The following is a 12,926-nucleotide window of genomic DNA, read 5'->3' as shown; positions in this document are numbered from 1 at the left end:
GTCGGGGGTGGCCCCCGGTTTCACAGCGTCCCCTCCCCCGGCCCGCCCCGGCTCCGAGGAAGGATGGGGTGGCGCGCCACTCTCCTTGGGCTCCCCGCGCTGCCCGCGAGCGCTATCCTGCTCCCTCGGCGGGGACCTCGCTGGGTGCAGTCCGGGGGCAGATGCGCTAAGGGCTCGGTGGGCGCCTTCCCTGCGGCAGGTTGCTGGTGGAGCTCGGGAAAGGCTTCCTGGCGCTGCCCCTTTGCCCCTCTGCTTCACTGGGATTCGGGGCTCGGACCACCTTTTGAACAGGGATTGGAGTTTAGGTTTGGGACGAGCCCGGAGTCCAGGCTTGCGGTGTGTTCCAAGGTCTCCTCCCCGGCTCTGCCTCAGTTCTGTCATTTCTGTGCTTGGAAGGCTCCTGCAAACAGCCAGACAGGGAGGGCACCGGAAAGGCCAAAATCTTTCGTTCTCGAAAGAGGCCACCTGGGACCAGCAGCCTCCTCTTTGCGCAGGAAGCGGAATGATTCCCTAACCGCGAATTGGGGGTGGGAGGGTGGACCGTGGGCGTTGAGGAGGGCAGAGAGCCCCAAACTCAGGTGAAGAGGATTGTTAAAGTAAAAACGGTAAATACTGCAAGAGTTTTATAAATCCAGCTCGCTTCAGCCTTAATCATTATTGCTCTTGGGCTGTCTTCCTGTGTATTTGCCGGACAAGTATCATCCTTGTGGCCTCCCAGCCGGTCTCAGATAACCTTGTAAACTTACCGATAACCACTTCAGAAACGGTTGTTCATCTGTTGTAACCAGTACCTATAGAAAAATGTTCGTTCTGAGGAGGCCGAAGCCTACAGTTTAGCTATTTATATTCAAAATGGGTGTTATTCGAAACCAAGTTTCACAATTTGAAGAACTGTAGCACTGCCAGCCGTTAGAGGAAAGAAAGGAGTCAGTCTTTGATTTGTGTTAAGCCATTCCTAGAAGTAACCCTAGGACTGATGTAAATAAACGCCACGAAAGTGGAGCAACTTCCATGAATTGTTCCTGCAGTTTTCTCAGCGTAAATCCGGGTTATTAGCAAGCAGGGTTGGATATAGCAGATGTTTGCTATTCATTGCTTTCAAGCAGTATCCTACCTGGGTTCCTCAAAACCAGTTACCTAGAGAATCACATCACTGATGCTTCCTTAGTATGGAGACATGGTGTTGGAAGGGCCCGTGGCAGTCACATAACTTGAGAAATGGCATGTGTCGAAACAGATGTAACCAAACACAACAGGCAGCAGCTAGAGCAGGCTCTGGGTCTGTGTTCTGTTGCATAAAGTGTTTACTTAGTAAGGTGTGTGCCTGTGAGCTGTCCTTGTGTGCTTTTCAGATAGCTGTTCCTCAGTATGCATATGTTGTCATCTGATTTATTATTACAAATCTGCAGTGATCTCTTTTAAGGGGGAATAAGAGATACATTGCTGTTTCCAATTCTGATAGAATTCCCAGTCTTAAATTGTCCATCACCTTCACCTTGGCCTCTCACCTAATTGTATCTGAATTAGGATGCTGACATGTATTAAAATAATAAGATTTTAGCTTTAAAATCCAAATAACCCCCTTTAAATCTATATGTTTGTCCCTCAAATACGTATTTAAAGATGTGCTTTAATGTACTTATTGCTAATTGGCTGTTAGAGAAAGTGTTATTTCCATTTCATTCTTCTTTTTCTCTGCTGCTTAATTGCATTTATTGTCCATTTCATCTTACATTAGAAACTGTGTATTTGGCCAACAAAAAGAAAAATATTGCTTCTACCAATTTCTAGATTGAGTGTGATTTGTCCTGCATTTTAAGACTGAAGGTAACTACTAAACAATTCTCATAGTTTTGCTTATCCCTGCCACATATGATTTTGTTTATAGAAACAAAAGCCACTTGCCTACTTTTGATTTTGTTTATAGAAATAAATAAACCTTAATGTTGGGTATAGTCAACATTATATACTTTCAGAAAAATAATATCTTGTAATGTGATTGGATCCATAATAGGGTGTGATGTCCTTTCCCATTATCCATATACTGAGGGAGAGAGCAACTTGACTGCAAATGAAATGGACAGTGTTTACTGCTGAGTGGTAGCAGTTACAGCCACTTAAAGATAGGGCCTTTTAGTGGTTAGTTCAAGTTAATTGACCCCTTGGGGGTTCTTGGGTGCTCTCCCCAATTACCTATTACCTCTGCATTTAGTCATGCTTACACTAGTACCATCTGCGCTCGAATTTACCCAACTGCAAAATGAAGCTTTTCATGATTATGAAACAGCAAAGACTGAGGACTAGATGGTTAGAGAGGGAACCAAGAGTTTCAGTTGAGACCAGCCATGTGTGGCGGTGGACGCATTGGGAAAGTTTCCCTCTCTCCTGTCTACTTGCAGGGGGATTCATGATTTATAATGAATAAAGCTCTATAGATGCTTTGAGCATATGAGTTGAAAGTGATTGGTTCCAGAGAGTACTGGAGAAACTTTATTGTTGTTTACAGTGGATTCTTATATTTCCTGATCAGCCACTATGGACTGTGGAAGTTGAATCCTGATATCTGCTTGTTTTTTTTCTCTCTTTATATACAGTGTTAATGTACCGGGGTGAGGCTCTGGAAGATTTTACAGGCCCGGATTGTCGTTTTGTGAATTTTAAAAAAGGTGACCCTGTATATGTCTACTATAAACTGGCAGGGGGATCGCCTGAAGTTTGGGCTGGAAGTGTAAGTAAAAATTTGACATACTTAATTTTCTTCCTTTTTATTGGCTTGTTTAGCACTGCAGATTTTTTATTTTTTTATTTTTTTATTTTTGGCTGCATTGGGTCTTCGTTGCTGTTCACGGGCTTTCTCTAGTTGCGGCGAGCGGGGACTGCTCTTCGTTGCGGTGCGCGGGCTTCTTGTGGCTTTGCTTGTTGCAGAGCACAGGCTCTAGCCGCACAGGCTTCAGTAGTTGTGGCTCGCAGGCTCTAGAGCGCAGGCTCAGTAGTTGTGGCATGTGGGCTTAGTTGCTCTGCGGCATGTGAGATCTTCCCGGGCCAGGGCTCGAACCTGTGTCCCCTGAATTGGCCGGTGGATTCTTAACCACTGTGCCACCAGGGAAGCCAGCACTGTAAATTTAAGAAACTGTTTCTTGGGGTCTTTGATGGAGTTAACCTGTCCTCTCTGCTAGACTGTGGAAAAAGAGGATGGTCTGTGTCCCCAGCTGGGGACACAGAAAAGGGACTTAAACAGAACTGAACTGCTTCTGGCTATCACTCCTCAGCATCAAGTTCTAGGCCTTACTAGCCACAGATGCTCCATACGTAGTAAATAAGGATGTGGTGGATATATATACAATAGAGTATTATTCAGCCATAAAAAGACTGCAGTCTTGCCATTTGCAGCAACATTGATGGATCTGGAGGGTGTTGTGCTTCCTGAAATATGGCAGAGAAAGACAAATACTGTATGTTACCACTTATAAGTAGACTGTAAAAAGTAAAACGAATGAATGTAACAAAGCAGAAGCAGACTCACAGATGCCGGAAACAAACTAGTAGTTACCGATGGTGAAACCTGAAAAATCTTAACTTCATTGTTTCAAAAAGGAAGTATCTGTGGCCTTAATCCTGTAAAGTATGGGCAAGGTAGTGTTTCAGGTATTCACGTATGGAGTTAATTTTAAAAATAATTTTTTTCTAAATTATTCACCTACCTAATCATGTGTGCTGTTTCTGTTAAAAAAGCAAAGGATCATTTTCCCTGTGTGCTTTCTTGTTTGTTGCTTGTTTTGCTTGCAGCTGCTGGGGCACCCTTTTCCTGCTTTTTTGGACAATTGCTCCCCAGGTTCACTGAAGCAGCTCTATTCCCAGCCAGCTCTGTGGGTGCCAGGACAGCAGACATGGAAATCATTGACTTTGTCATGCTTTGATGTTTTTAATGAGGAGATTCACTACGAGTGACCTGATTGGGAGGCTTATGGAGCTCTTGTCCTTTCCTTTTTATGTGATGTGTGGACTGGTTATTTACTGAAAGTAATAAGAGTCCTCAATGCCCTTAGGATTGTACAAACTCGGAGAAACACCCAGTCCCAAATGTGAAAAGTTTTACTCAATAAAACACCAAACAAACAACAGGAAAGAGGGCTTGAGAATCCCCCATCGGGAAGATTCGATTTATTTTGCTGGCAGTCCAGATTCCTAGGGAGGAGTCTTGTAAGACCAACTGGTCAGGTACAGCCCTTGTATTTAGGCAGGATCCCAGTTGAATCACCATATTCAAAGAAGAATCTATTCTGTTTCTTTCAAGTATACTGCGTGAGATTTCTACTCTTGGAACATTTTTTCCAAGTCCCTAGGCTGCATTTTTCATGTAGTGGTGAAGCTGGAGCGTTTGGATAAGTGAACTTGACTTTGCATTTTCCCTCTTCCACACCTTTGCTCACGACCATATTCACGTCTAGAAAGCCTGCCAATCTTTCTGGTTCCCAACTCTGACCCTGCCTTCCTAGGGAAGCACTGCCCTCAGCTCCCAGCCAGAAGGGATCTTTGCTGTCTAATAATTGTTTAGGTGGCACTTTGTTTGCACTGCTTATGTGGCGTTCCTTTTACTGCCTTGCTTTGTAGTTAATGTGTGTACAGTCTTACCTCCTGTGGAGTCAAAAGCTCTGTAACGGCAGGGCCCATATCTTACCCATTTTCCTTGTGAATATTTCCTTTCAGGGCAGTGGCACTTATTTACATTTGTCCTAATAGTAGCCTATGCAGATTTTGTTCTCTTGAAACAATTCCCTTCCCTTGCCTTCCCCTCCCTTCCCCTGCCTTCCCTTCCCTTCCCCTTTCCCTTTCCCTTCCCTTCCCTTCCCTTTCCCCTTCCCCTTCCCCTTTCCCTTTCCCTCCCCTTTGCCTTCCCTTCCCTTGCCTTGCCTTCCCTTCCCTTCCCTCCCCTTCCCTTCCTCCCCTTCCCTTTTCTTTCTTTTCCCAAATCAACTCAGCAGTTCCTTGGCAGAGATGATATACGGAAGCAAAATTAGATATAAAGCTTACTTTCAGTCATGAGGGCCCATGATTCTGCATCTTTTTGTCAGATCATAAGAAACAGGACCCACTCAATGTAAAAATACGGAGTTTTTTATTGACCTATGGTCTCAGTTGACAAAGATTATACAAAGATAAATGTATTTCCTCTCTTCACAGAGCTCTGATTTCTTTCCCTTTTCCATATTCTCTCAATAAAATAAAATTTTCCTGAGAAGGAAGTAAATGTATTTTCCCTCAGTCTCCTGTCTCATTTCATGAACCTTATAGTTAAGGAAATTAAAAACTATCTCTCCTGAGCTATCAGAATGGTTCTTGTTTTTATTTCTTAGTTTTCATCCTGCAGCTTCTTTTTGTTTTTTAGAGTTTCAGACTTTAGCTGCCAATGTAGCAATTTAAAATTGCCTTGTCTTATCTAATCTTCAAGGCAGTATTCTACTAAAACTGGCTTTCACATAGTTGCCAGATACAACAAGAGCCCTGGTAATGAGGATATTTTAGGAGTTAGTGATAAGATAGCCTTTTTTTTTCTTTTTGTGCATTTGATCTGCATGTCAATCTCCTTTAATGATTGGAAAGAGATCTGCTTCTCCCTTTCAGACTGTAGCTAGTAAAAGACAGCATATGTTTCTCAAGAGGACAAACTTAATATATCTTAGCGGTTAGTGCTATAGATAAATGGGATAATCTTCTATAGAGGTTTACTTTGCAAGAAACAGCTTGCTGTGTAGTTAGTATGAATTTTATTTTCTCCCCAAATACTTGAAAATCCATTTGTTGAAAAACCTAGTATAGCCCATGATATCAATAAATATTTGCCTTTTGTTGTAGTGGTCATGCATTTCAGAAATGTTTTTTTTTTCTTATTAATTTTCATGGCTTTTTTTTTTGTTGGTGTGGTACTTTTTGGCTGCATTGGGTCTTCATTGAGGTGTGCGGGCTTCTCATTGCCGTGGCTTCTCTTTTTGCGGAGCGCGGGCAGCTTTCAGTAGTTGCCACGCATGGGCTCAGTAGTTGCCGCGCATGGGCTCTAGGGCGCGCAGGCTTCAGTAGTTGCGGTGCGCAGGCTTAGTTGTTCCGCGGCATGTGGGATCTTCCTGGGCCAGGGATCGAACCCATGTCCCCTGCATTGGCAGGCGGATTCTTAACCACTGTGCCACCAGGGAAGTCCCCTCATGGCTTTTGTTTATTGGTTTAAGAAAGACTTCTAAGTACTGGTTTATGAGTGATACTGTGAAATGTGCAGATAAATTCTTGTTAGAGGTTATTTGGAATTGTTTCTAACCAGCCTTGATTTACATAGTTTTAATCACATAATATACAATAATTTTCTCTTATGCAGATCTTCTAGCTACTTCAGAAATCTCACTTTATGTGCCCTGTGTTTAAAATTAAGCTGAATGTTGAAAGAAAACTTCAGTGGTTTTAGAAAAGTTGCCTTTACAACGTTCTGTACTTAATTTTTATTGGAATAATAATCTCTGTAATCGTAATAGCAACATGCATCTCTTGTGGTTATATCTACCTATCTTTATATTTCCTCTCACTACTAAGAAGTCTCTCATTTATATTTCTTCTACAGAATTTTGATTGATATTCATTTCTTTTGCCCATTTAATATAGGTTGGGCGTACTTTTGGATATTTTCCAAAGGATTTAATCCGCGTAGTCCATGAATATACTCAAGAAGAGCTACAAGTTCCAACAGATGTAAGTTGTGGACTTTTTGTTGTTATTGTTCTCAATTATAAATTGGTTTATAACTTCATCAGTTACATACAATTAAGTATTTTTGCAAGTCTTTGAATGTGTTTTGATCAAAAAAAAAGTTAACATCTGTGTATCAGATTTTAATTTATTAGACACCTTTAAAGAAAGAAAGGAAGGAAGGAAGGAAGAAAAGTTTGAAAAGAATTTACGGGAGACTTTATATCATAATCTGATAGTTATATGTTGAAGCAGGTGTTCTTATATAAGGCTATGTATACTTACTCAGGATTTTTCTTTGCTATTTTATGTGAGGAAAAAAGGACGAAGAATTCAATATCTTTGTATTTAGTTATTAAATTTAGGAGGTAAATACTTTTTTTACAAGTAAGATGAGGTGTCTCACTTTGAAAACTACTCATTGAATAGCTTTTAGACATTTTAAGTATATAGAGATCAGGTTAAATTAATCAAACCCCCAATTATACTAGGTTTTCTTACTGACTGTAATGATTTAAGGGATTAGAGTTATGTGATAGATTTTGGAAAAGGGAACCTGAGCATTTCAGATGAGGTCCAGCCTCAAATCTGCAAGGTCCTGACTGCACAGTCTGTAAAGCATTCATCCAGGGTGCACCAACTTAAAATAGCTTTGTGATGACAAGGATTTTGTGCTCTGGGATCCTCATTCCAGCTGATTATTTTCTGGAGTTTTAAAATGTATAAGAATTGATGCCCACCTTCAAATGGAAATCTTTGAATAACTCTTTGGTGTTGCTGCAAGAGCATGTGAGCTGCTGGCCTGGGGCACTTCTCAGCTGAGCTCGGCAGAATGGATGAAGTCATAGAGCCACTGCTGTTCTTGAAATTTCCTTGTCTTTTCGAGGGACATGAAATCAGCCCTATTGCCTGTTAGGCTTCACTCCTAATGAAGATGCTGCTGGGAGGGAAATACGTATGAGACAGCAGCTCACTGGTCACAGAGACCTCACTTGTTGGGGATTCTGCCTTCTCATTGTACCTCTCACTACATGCTTCCCTCAACATTACGAAATGGCTTAGAAATGCACGCGATGGGAAGAGGAATCATTCATCCTTACCACACTTGTTAGGTCTCTCCAGAGTATTGTGAGAGTTTAGTTAGGAGAAGGAGATTATCTTTGTTGGCTTTTTAACTTTTCCTTCTGTTTGCGACCCATTTTATGTCAATTTGTTTACTAGCAAGAGGAAAGGAAGAATATAGACTTACAGGTAGTCTAAAAGCAGATCTTATTGACAGCTAATCAGAACCCTGATTTAAAGTAGAATATATCCCTCACTGAATCTTGTTTTCAAGGTGTATTTGTGGTGATAGTTAAGTGGGGAGCCCCTTGACACCATTCTCTGTTCCTTAACATTTTTACTTCCCCTGCACCTGTATTTCAGTAAGATGCTTCTTAAGCTGAGTTATCTTTCCCAATCCAAGGAAAAAATGAGCCAGAAATCTGTTGTAGACTTAGAGCCTGTCAGCTAGGTGATTCTCCCTGTTTCCAGCTGGGTAAGCAGAGAAGCACAGCCTAGAGGGGAGGATGATGGAGACGCTGGGTGGTCTTCCAGCTTCTCCTGGGCAAATTAGTGTGAGGTAAATTCCCAGAACATCAGGCATAGGTATTGGAAGTCGGGGGACCCAATAAATGATACCCTACTTTTCCCTACTTGTGCTTAGAACAAATCGAGAAACCCAGGAGTCAGGTAGATGGGGACCAAAATGTCACCATTACTTACTGGTAAAGCTTTTTGGAGAACATGGCTCAAGTGTGCGGAAATTAATGGGCTTTTGAACATTGCAGTCTAGAATAAGACAGACTTACCCAGCCACAGGCAGAGCTAGCCAAGTGGGGGTCTCCCCAAGGGGGGCTGTCCTTGTAAAACTGGCAGCATGGAAGAGAGAGGGCGTGTATTCCTTCCATCCAATCTCAAGCAGAAAGCAGGGATGGTGCAGAACAAACCCACCAGCCACATAAATCATTCCTCCCCTGGGGAAAAGAGAATGAAGGGAAGCCAGGAGGAGCATTGCTCAGGTAGAAGTCCTTCCTCATGGAAGCAGGAAGCCAGGGAAAAGTGGGTTCCATCCTCCTATCTCCTGACTCCCCAAGGTTGGCACAAAAGCCCCTCTAGAGCCAAACGTGAATTTGAGATCATCGCTGTCATTAGCCTGGGTAAGCGTTTGCTCTTGTGACACTCGGTTAGTGACACACTAATGTTTTCCTTTCCCTTGCAGGAGACAGATTTTGTTTGTTTTGATGGGGGAAGAGATGATTTTGATAATTATAACGTAGAAGAACTTCTAGGATTCTTGGAATTGTACGATTCTGCCACTGGAGATTCTGCGGAAGTTAAACAAGAAACTTCTCGGCATGTGGAAGAACCTCGTGAAGCGTCTAAGGGAAGTGACCCTGAACCTGAGCCAGTAGAACCCAACTCAGAGGAAAGTGAAAGTATATTATCAGAAAACACTAAGGAACTCAGGGAAAGACATGAGGCTCAGAAGAGCCACCCCCATGTAAATAGTCAAACGGGTCATGCTCAGGGAGAGCGGTCTTCATTTGAACCTTTTGGAGAAATGCTGCAAGATAAGTTAAAAGTGCCAGAAAGTGAAAACAACAAAACCAGCAATAGTTCTCAGGTCTCGAAGGAACAGGAGAGGATTGACGCTTACAAACTTCTGAAAACAGAAATGACTCTGGACTTGAAAACCAAATTTGGCTCAACTGCCGATGCACTCGTGTCAGATGACGAGACAACCAGACTTGTTACTTCGTTAGAGGACGATTTTGTTGAGGAATTGGATGCTGAGTATTACACAGTGGGGAAGGAAGAAGAGGAGAGTAAAGAAAACTTGGATGAGCTGCCATTACTAACCTTTATAGGTGGAGCAGATACGAAAGCTCCAGCGAGCTCTGGAGTTGAGAAACATTCAACAGAGAAAGAGCAGAATTCAAATGAAGAGCAGAAAGTTGAGGAAACTCAGACCCCTGGCATCAAAAACGGTGATAAAAATATACTAACAACCTGGGAAGATACCATCTTCTCTGATGTCACAGAAGGTAAAGAAAACACGGGTACGGATTTACAGAGTACTGAATCAAAGGAAGGAGAGGAAGGGGATGATGCATTAGTCCTGGACAGCAAACTGGGGAAACCACAGCCAGCAGTAGATCATACTGACCCTGAAAAGGCAGCAGACGGCCTTTTGAATGTAGAAGTCCCTAAAGCAAATAATGACCAAGACCCAGAAGTGGACACAGAACTTCACATTAAAGGAAAAGGGAGGAAGATTGAGGAACCCAAGAGGGACCTGGTGCAGGATGAGGTAGGATTAGAGGATGAGATGCGAGAAGGCACGGCTGTGCGTGGTTCTCCTCAAAGCGGCCACCTCAGCTCTTCGCCAGCTGCTGAAAAGGGTACGGAAACATTAAAACCAGCCTTTGCTAACCAGGAGAATGACCTAAAAGGAGCAGCCGTTCATATCACAAAAGAAATGCTCCGTGAAGAGAAGCCTGGGGGGCGGAGTTTGGAAGGTGCCTCGGAGAGGGAATTGGTACCTGAAGCGGCAGGGAATCAAAGGGACGAGGGAAAGATTAAACAGGAGTCCGTGGGTGTGGCACCAGTCTTGGGCGGTCATCAGCATAATGCTTCCAAAGAGAGCATGCAGGAAGTAGATGGTTTGGTAAACAGACCGAAACCACGCATGCTTTCGGGGGAGCATCCAGGTGAGGAACTTATAAAGGAATGGCTTCTTAAACCTCAAAATCAGACTAGGTCCTCCCCCCCAGGTGAAATTGGTTTGCCAAGAAAACCGGAAGAGGGTCCCATTCTGGGAAGAAATCTTTCCTGGCAGCAAGGAGATATGGCTGCCGCAGTTCATAAGCAAGCGAGGGAGAAGAGAAGCCTCTCTGGGGAAGAGGTCACAGAGGTCACAGCGGACACCTCAGATGAAGGGCACCAGCCACTGCCGGCCACACAGGAGGTGGGAAGAACGGGCCAAACTGGTAGCACAGAAGGACGAGGTTTCCACACTGAAAATCCAGAAGCAGAAGATGACAATTACAGCCCCGAAGAGCTACTGGAGGATGAAAATGCTGTGAGTGCAAAACGGTCTAAAGAAAAAAGCCCTGAGATTCAGGACAAGAGGTTAGATGTTGACCTTCAAGTCCCTGAAAAAGCTGTTTTAGGTGCCATTAAGACTGATCCTGAAACTGAAGAAAACAAAGAAGAAACTAGTAATATATTGGAAAATGAAAGAAAAAATGAGACTGCAGGTAAAGGGGTAGACAGTCTAGGCAGGGACCCAGGTAGTGTGGATCAGAAAGCACAGAGACCCCCTGAAGGAAGTGACTTTCCTGGCAAGAAAGAAAATCAGACTCCAGAGTTCAGTGAAGCGTCTCAGAATAAAGATCCTGATTCTCTTAAAGAAGACAGCCTTGAGGAACACCTGCAGACCTCAGGGCTCGCAGAGAAGCCTGGCATAGAACTCTTGAAAGAGGATGAGAAGGATGTACAGAACCTCGTGGATGCAGGAAGCCAGGGGTCCGCTTCTGAGGACCGTGATGACGACCCATTCCCCTGGGCTCCACATACACCCATACGGCCTGAGCACAGCGTCCACATGGAGGACTTGCCCATAATCAGCAGTTTCTTTAAAGATCAGCAGTCTCTGCAGCGGTTCCAGAAGTACTTTGACGTCCATAAGCTGGAAGCCATGTTCCAGGAAATGTCATCCAAGCTGAAGTCGGCACAGCGGGAGAGCCTGCCCTATAATGTGGAGAAAGTCCTAGATAAGGTCTTCCGTGCTTGCGAGTCACACATTCTGAGCGAGGCAGAGAAGATGCTCGATGCTCGTGTGATGGAAAACAGAGACCTGGGGATGAAGGACAGTAGCATGTTTGAAGAGGCTGCGGTGCTAGATGATGTTCAAGACCTGATCTATTTTGTCAGGTACAGACACTCCACGGTGGAGGAGACTGCACCCCTGGCAGTGGCACAGCCTGCAGAGGAAGGCTGGGGTGGACCAGCGGAAGGTGAGGCGCCCACCTATGGCCTTGTAGGGTTGGGCTTGAGAAACGGGTGTGGGGACCAGGGGACTGCTGAAGCACCTCGTGCCGTGCTTGTAAAGCTCCGTCCACAGGTGCCAGCGTGCCCAGAGGTGAGGGGCAGCACGGGGACGCCCACACGGCCCTTCCCGCCTTCTTTCTTGGAGGCTGGAGCGTGGATAAGGATTTCTTGCCCTGCTTTTCCCTTAGACAGTGAGACTGGTAGCATTCTCAAAAAGAAACATCATAAAAAGAGAAAGATAGGAACAAGAAAATGACGCACAAAGTAGACCTGTTAACAGCGTACAAGTTTCAGGAAAGGGCTTTTTTGAACACGTAGAATAACTGCTGTCTGTCCAGGGACGGACTGGCATCACTTTTAACTCGATGCCTTGCCCGAGTTTCTTCATTCCCTCCAGCTTTCATCTTTGATGGATGCCATGTTCTTTCCTGCCTCTTTGGGGCAGTCACTTAGGTAGTTAAATTCTGCCAGGCCCTCGGGTTCTCGCATGCAGCTTGATCAAGGATCAAACCAGGATGCAGAGCCTTCTAACACAGCGCTTGGCGGAGAAGCCGTTGAGGAAATAGTGATTGGACTGACGCTGAGCCAGCATCCTAGCTAAGCTGATTCTTAGCTCCATACTCGTTTCTCTGTCCCCATGCTTTTCAAATGGAGGCATTTGAACTGAGGGTATACGGCAGACTAACAGGGGGACATAAAGCCACAGAAAAAATGTATCTTCCCAGAATGCCAGTTTGGAGACGGGAACGTTTTTGCTTTTAATCAAAGCAGCTATATTTTGGATTAGAATGCAAAACTCAAATGAATTTTCAGGGTAAACTATGAGGTTTCAAAGAAATTCACCTTTGCTGTGGGGCGCATTGGGCTGTGTGCTCTGAGCCTCTTAGGGACAGAAATGAGTTCACTCCTTCTGACTCTTGGAGGTACTTTGAAAATATTTGAAAGGTACTTCAGAGAGCTGCCTTTGTACGTAACGCCCTTCTCTGGGCTAGCTCTGTGAAACAAGCATGCTTGTGTATGAAGGGGGCCTGTTATTTCTGGGTAGAATAGACGTCTCCTATTTCTGCTCTTGACTGGAATTCCCTTTTGCACATTTATCTATG

The 12,926-nt window shown here is 44.0% G+C and overlaps 1 protein-coding gene across 1 annotated transcript in view; it reads left to right on the top strand.

The window, feature by feature from the left end:
- Positions 1-2,594: 2,594 nt before the first annotated feature.
- MIA3 (MIA SH3 domain ER export factor 3) overlaps positions 2,595-12,926 on the top strand; it is a 51,116-nt gene continuing 40,784 nt past the window's right edge. The window contains exons 1-3 of the mRNA XM_024750459.1: positions 2,595-2,728; positions 6,646-6,732; positions 8,990-11,789. Coding sequence (XP_024606227.1) covers positions 2,600-2,728; positions 6,646-6,732; positions 8,990-11,789 — 3,016 coding nt within the window. The 5' untranslated portion in view covers positions 2,595-2,599. The remainder of the gene's footprint in view (positions 2,729-6,645; positions 6,733-8,989; positions 11,790-12,926) is intronic.

This window comes from Neophocaena asiaeorientalis, unplaced genomic scaffold (genome assembly GCF_003031525.2).
Source record: "Neophocaena asiaeorientalis asiaeorientalis breed wild unplaced genomic scaffold, Neophocaena_asiaeorientalis_V1.1 scaffold430, whole genome shotgun sequence".
In the NCBI taxonomy this organism is placed as follows: domain Eukaryota; kingdom Metazoa; phylum Chordata; class Mammalia; order Artiodactyla; family Phocoenidae; genus Neophocaena; species Neophocaena asiaeorientalis.
This window is presented reverse-complemented; position numbering and strand designations above follow the sequence as displayed.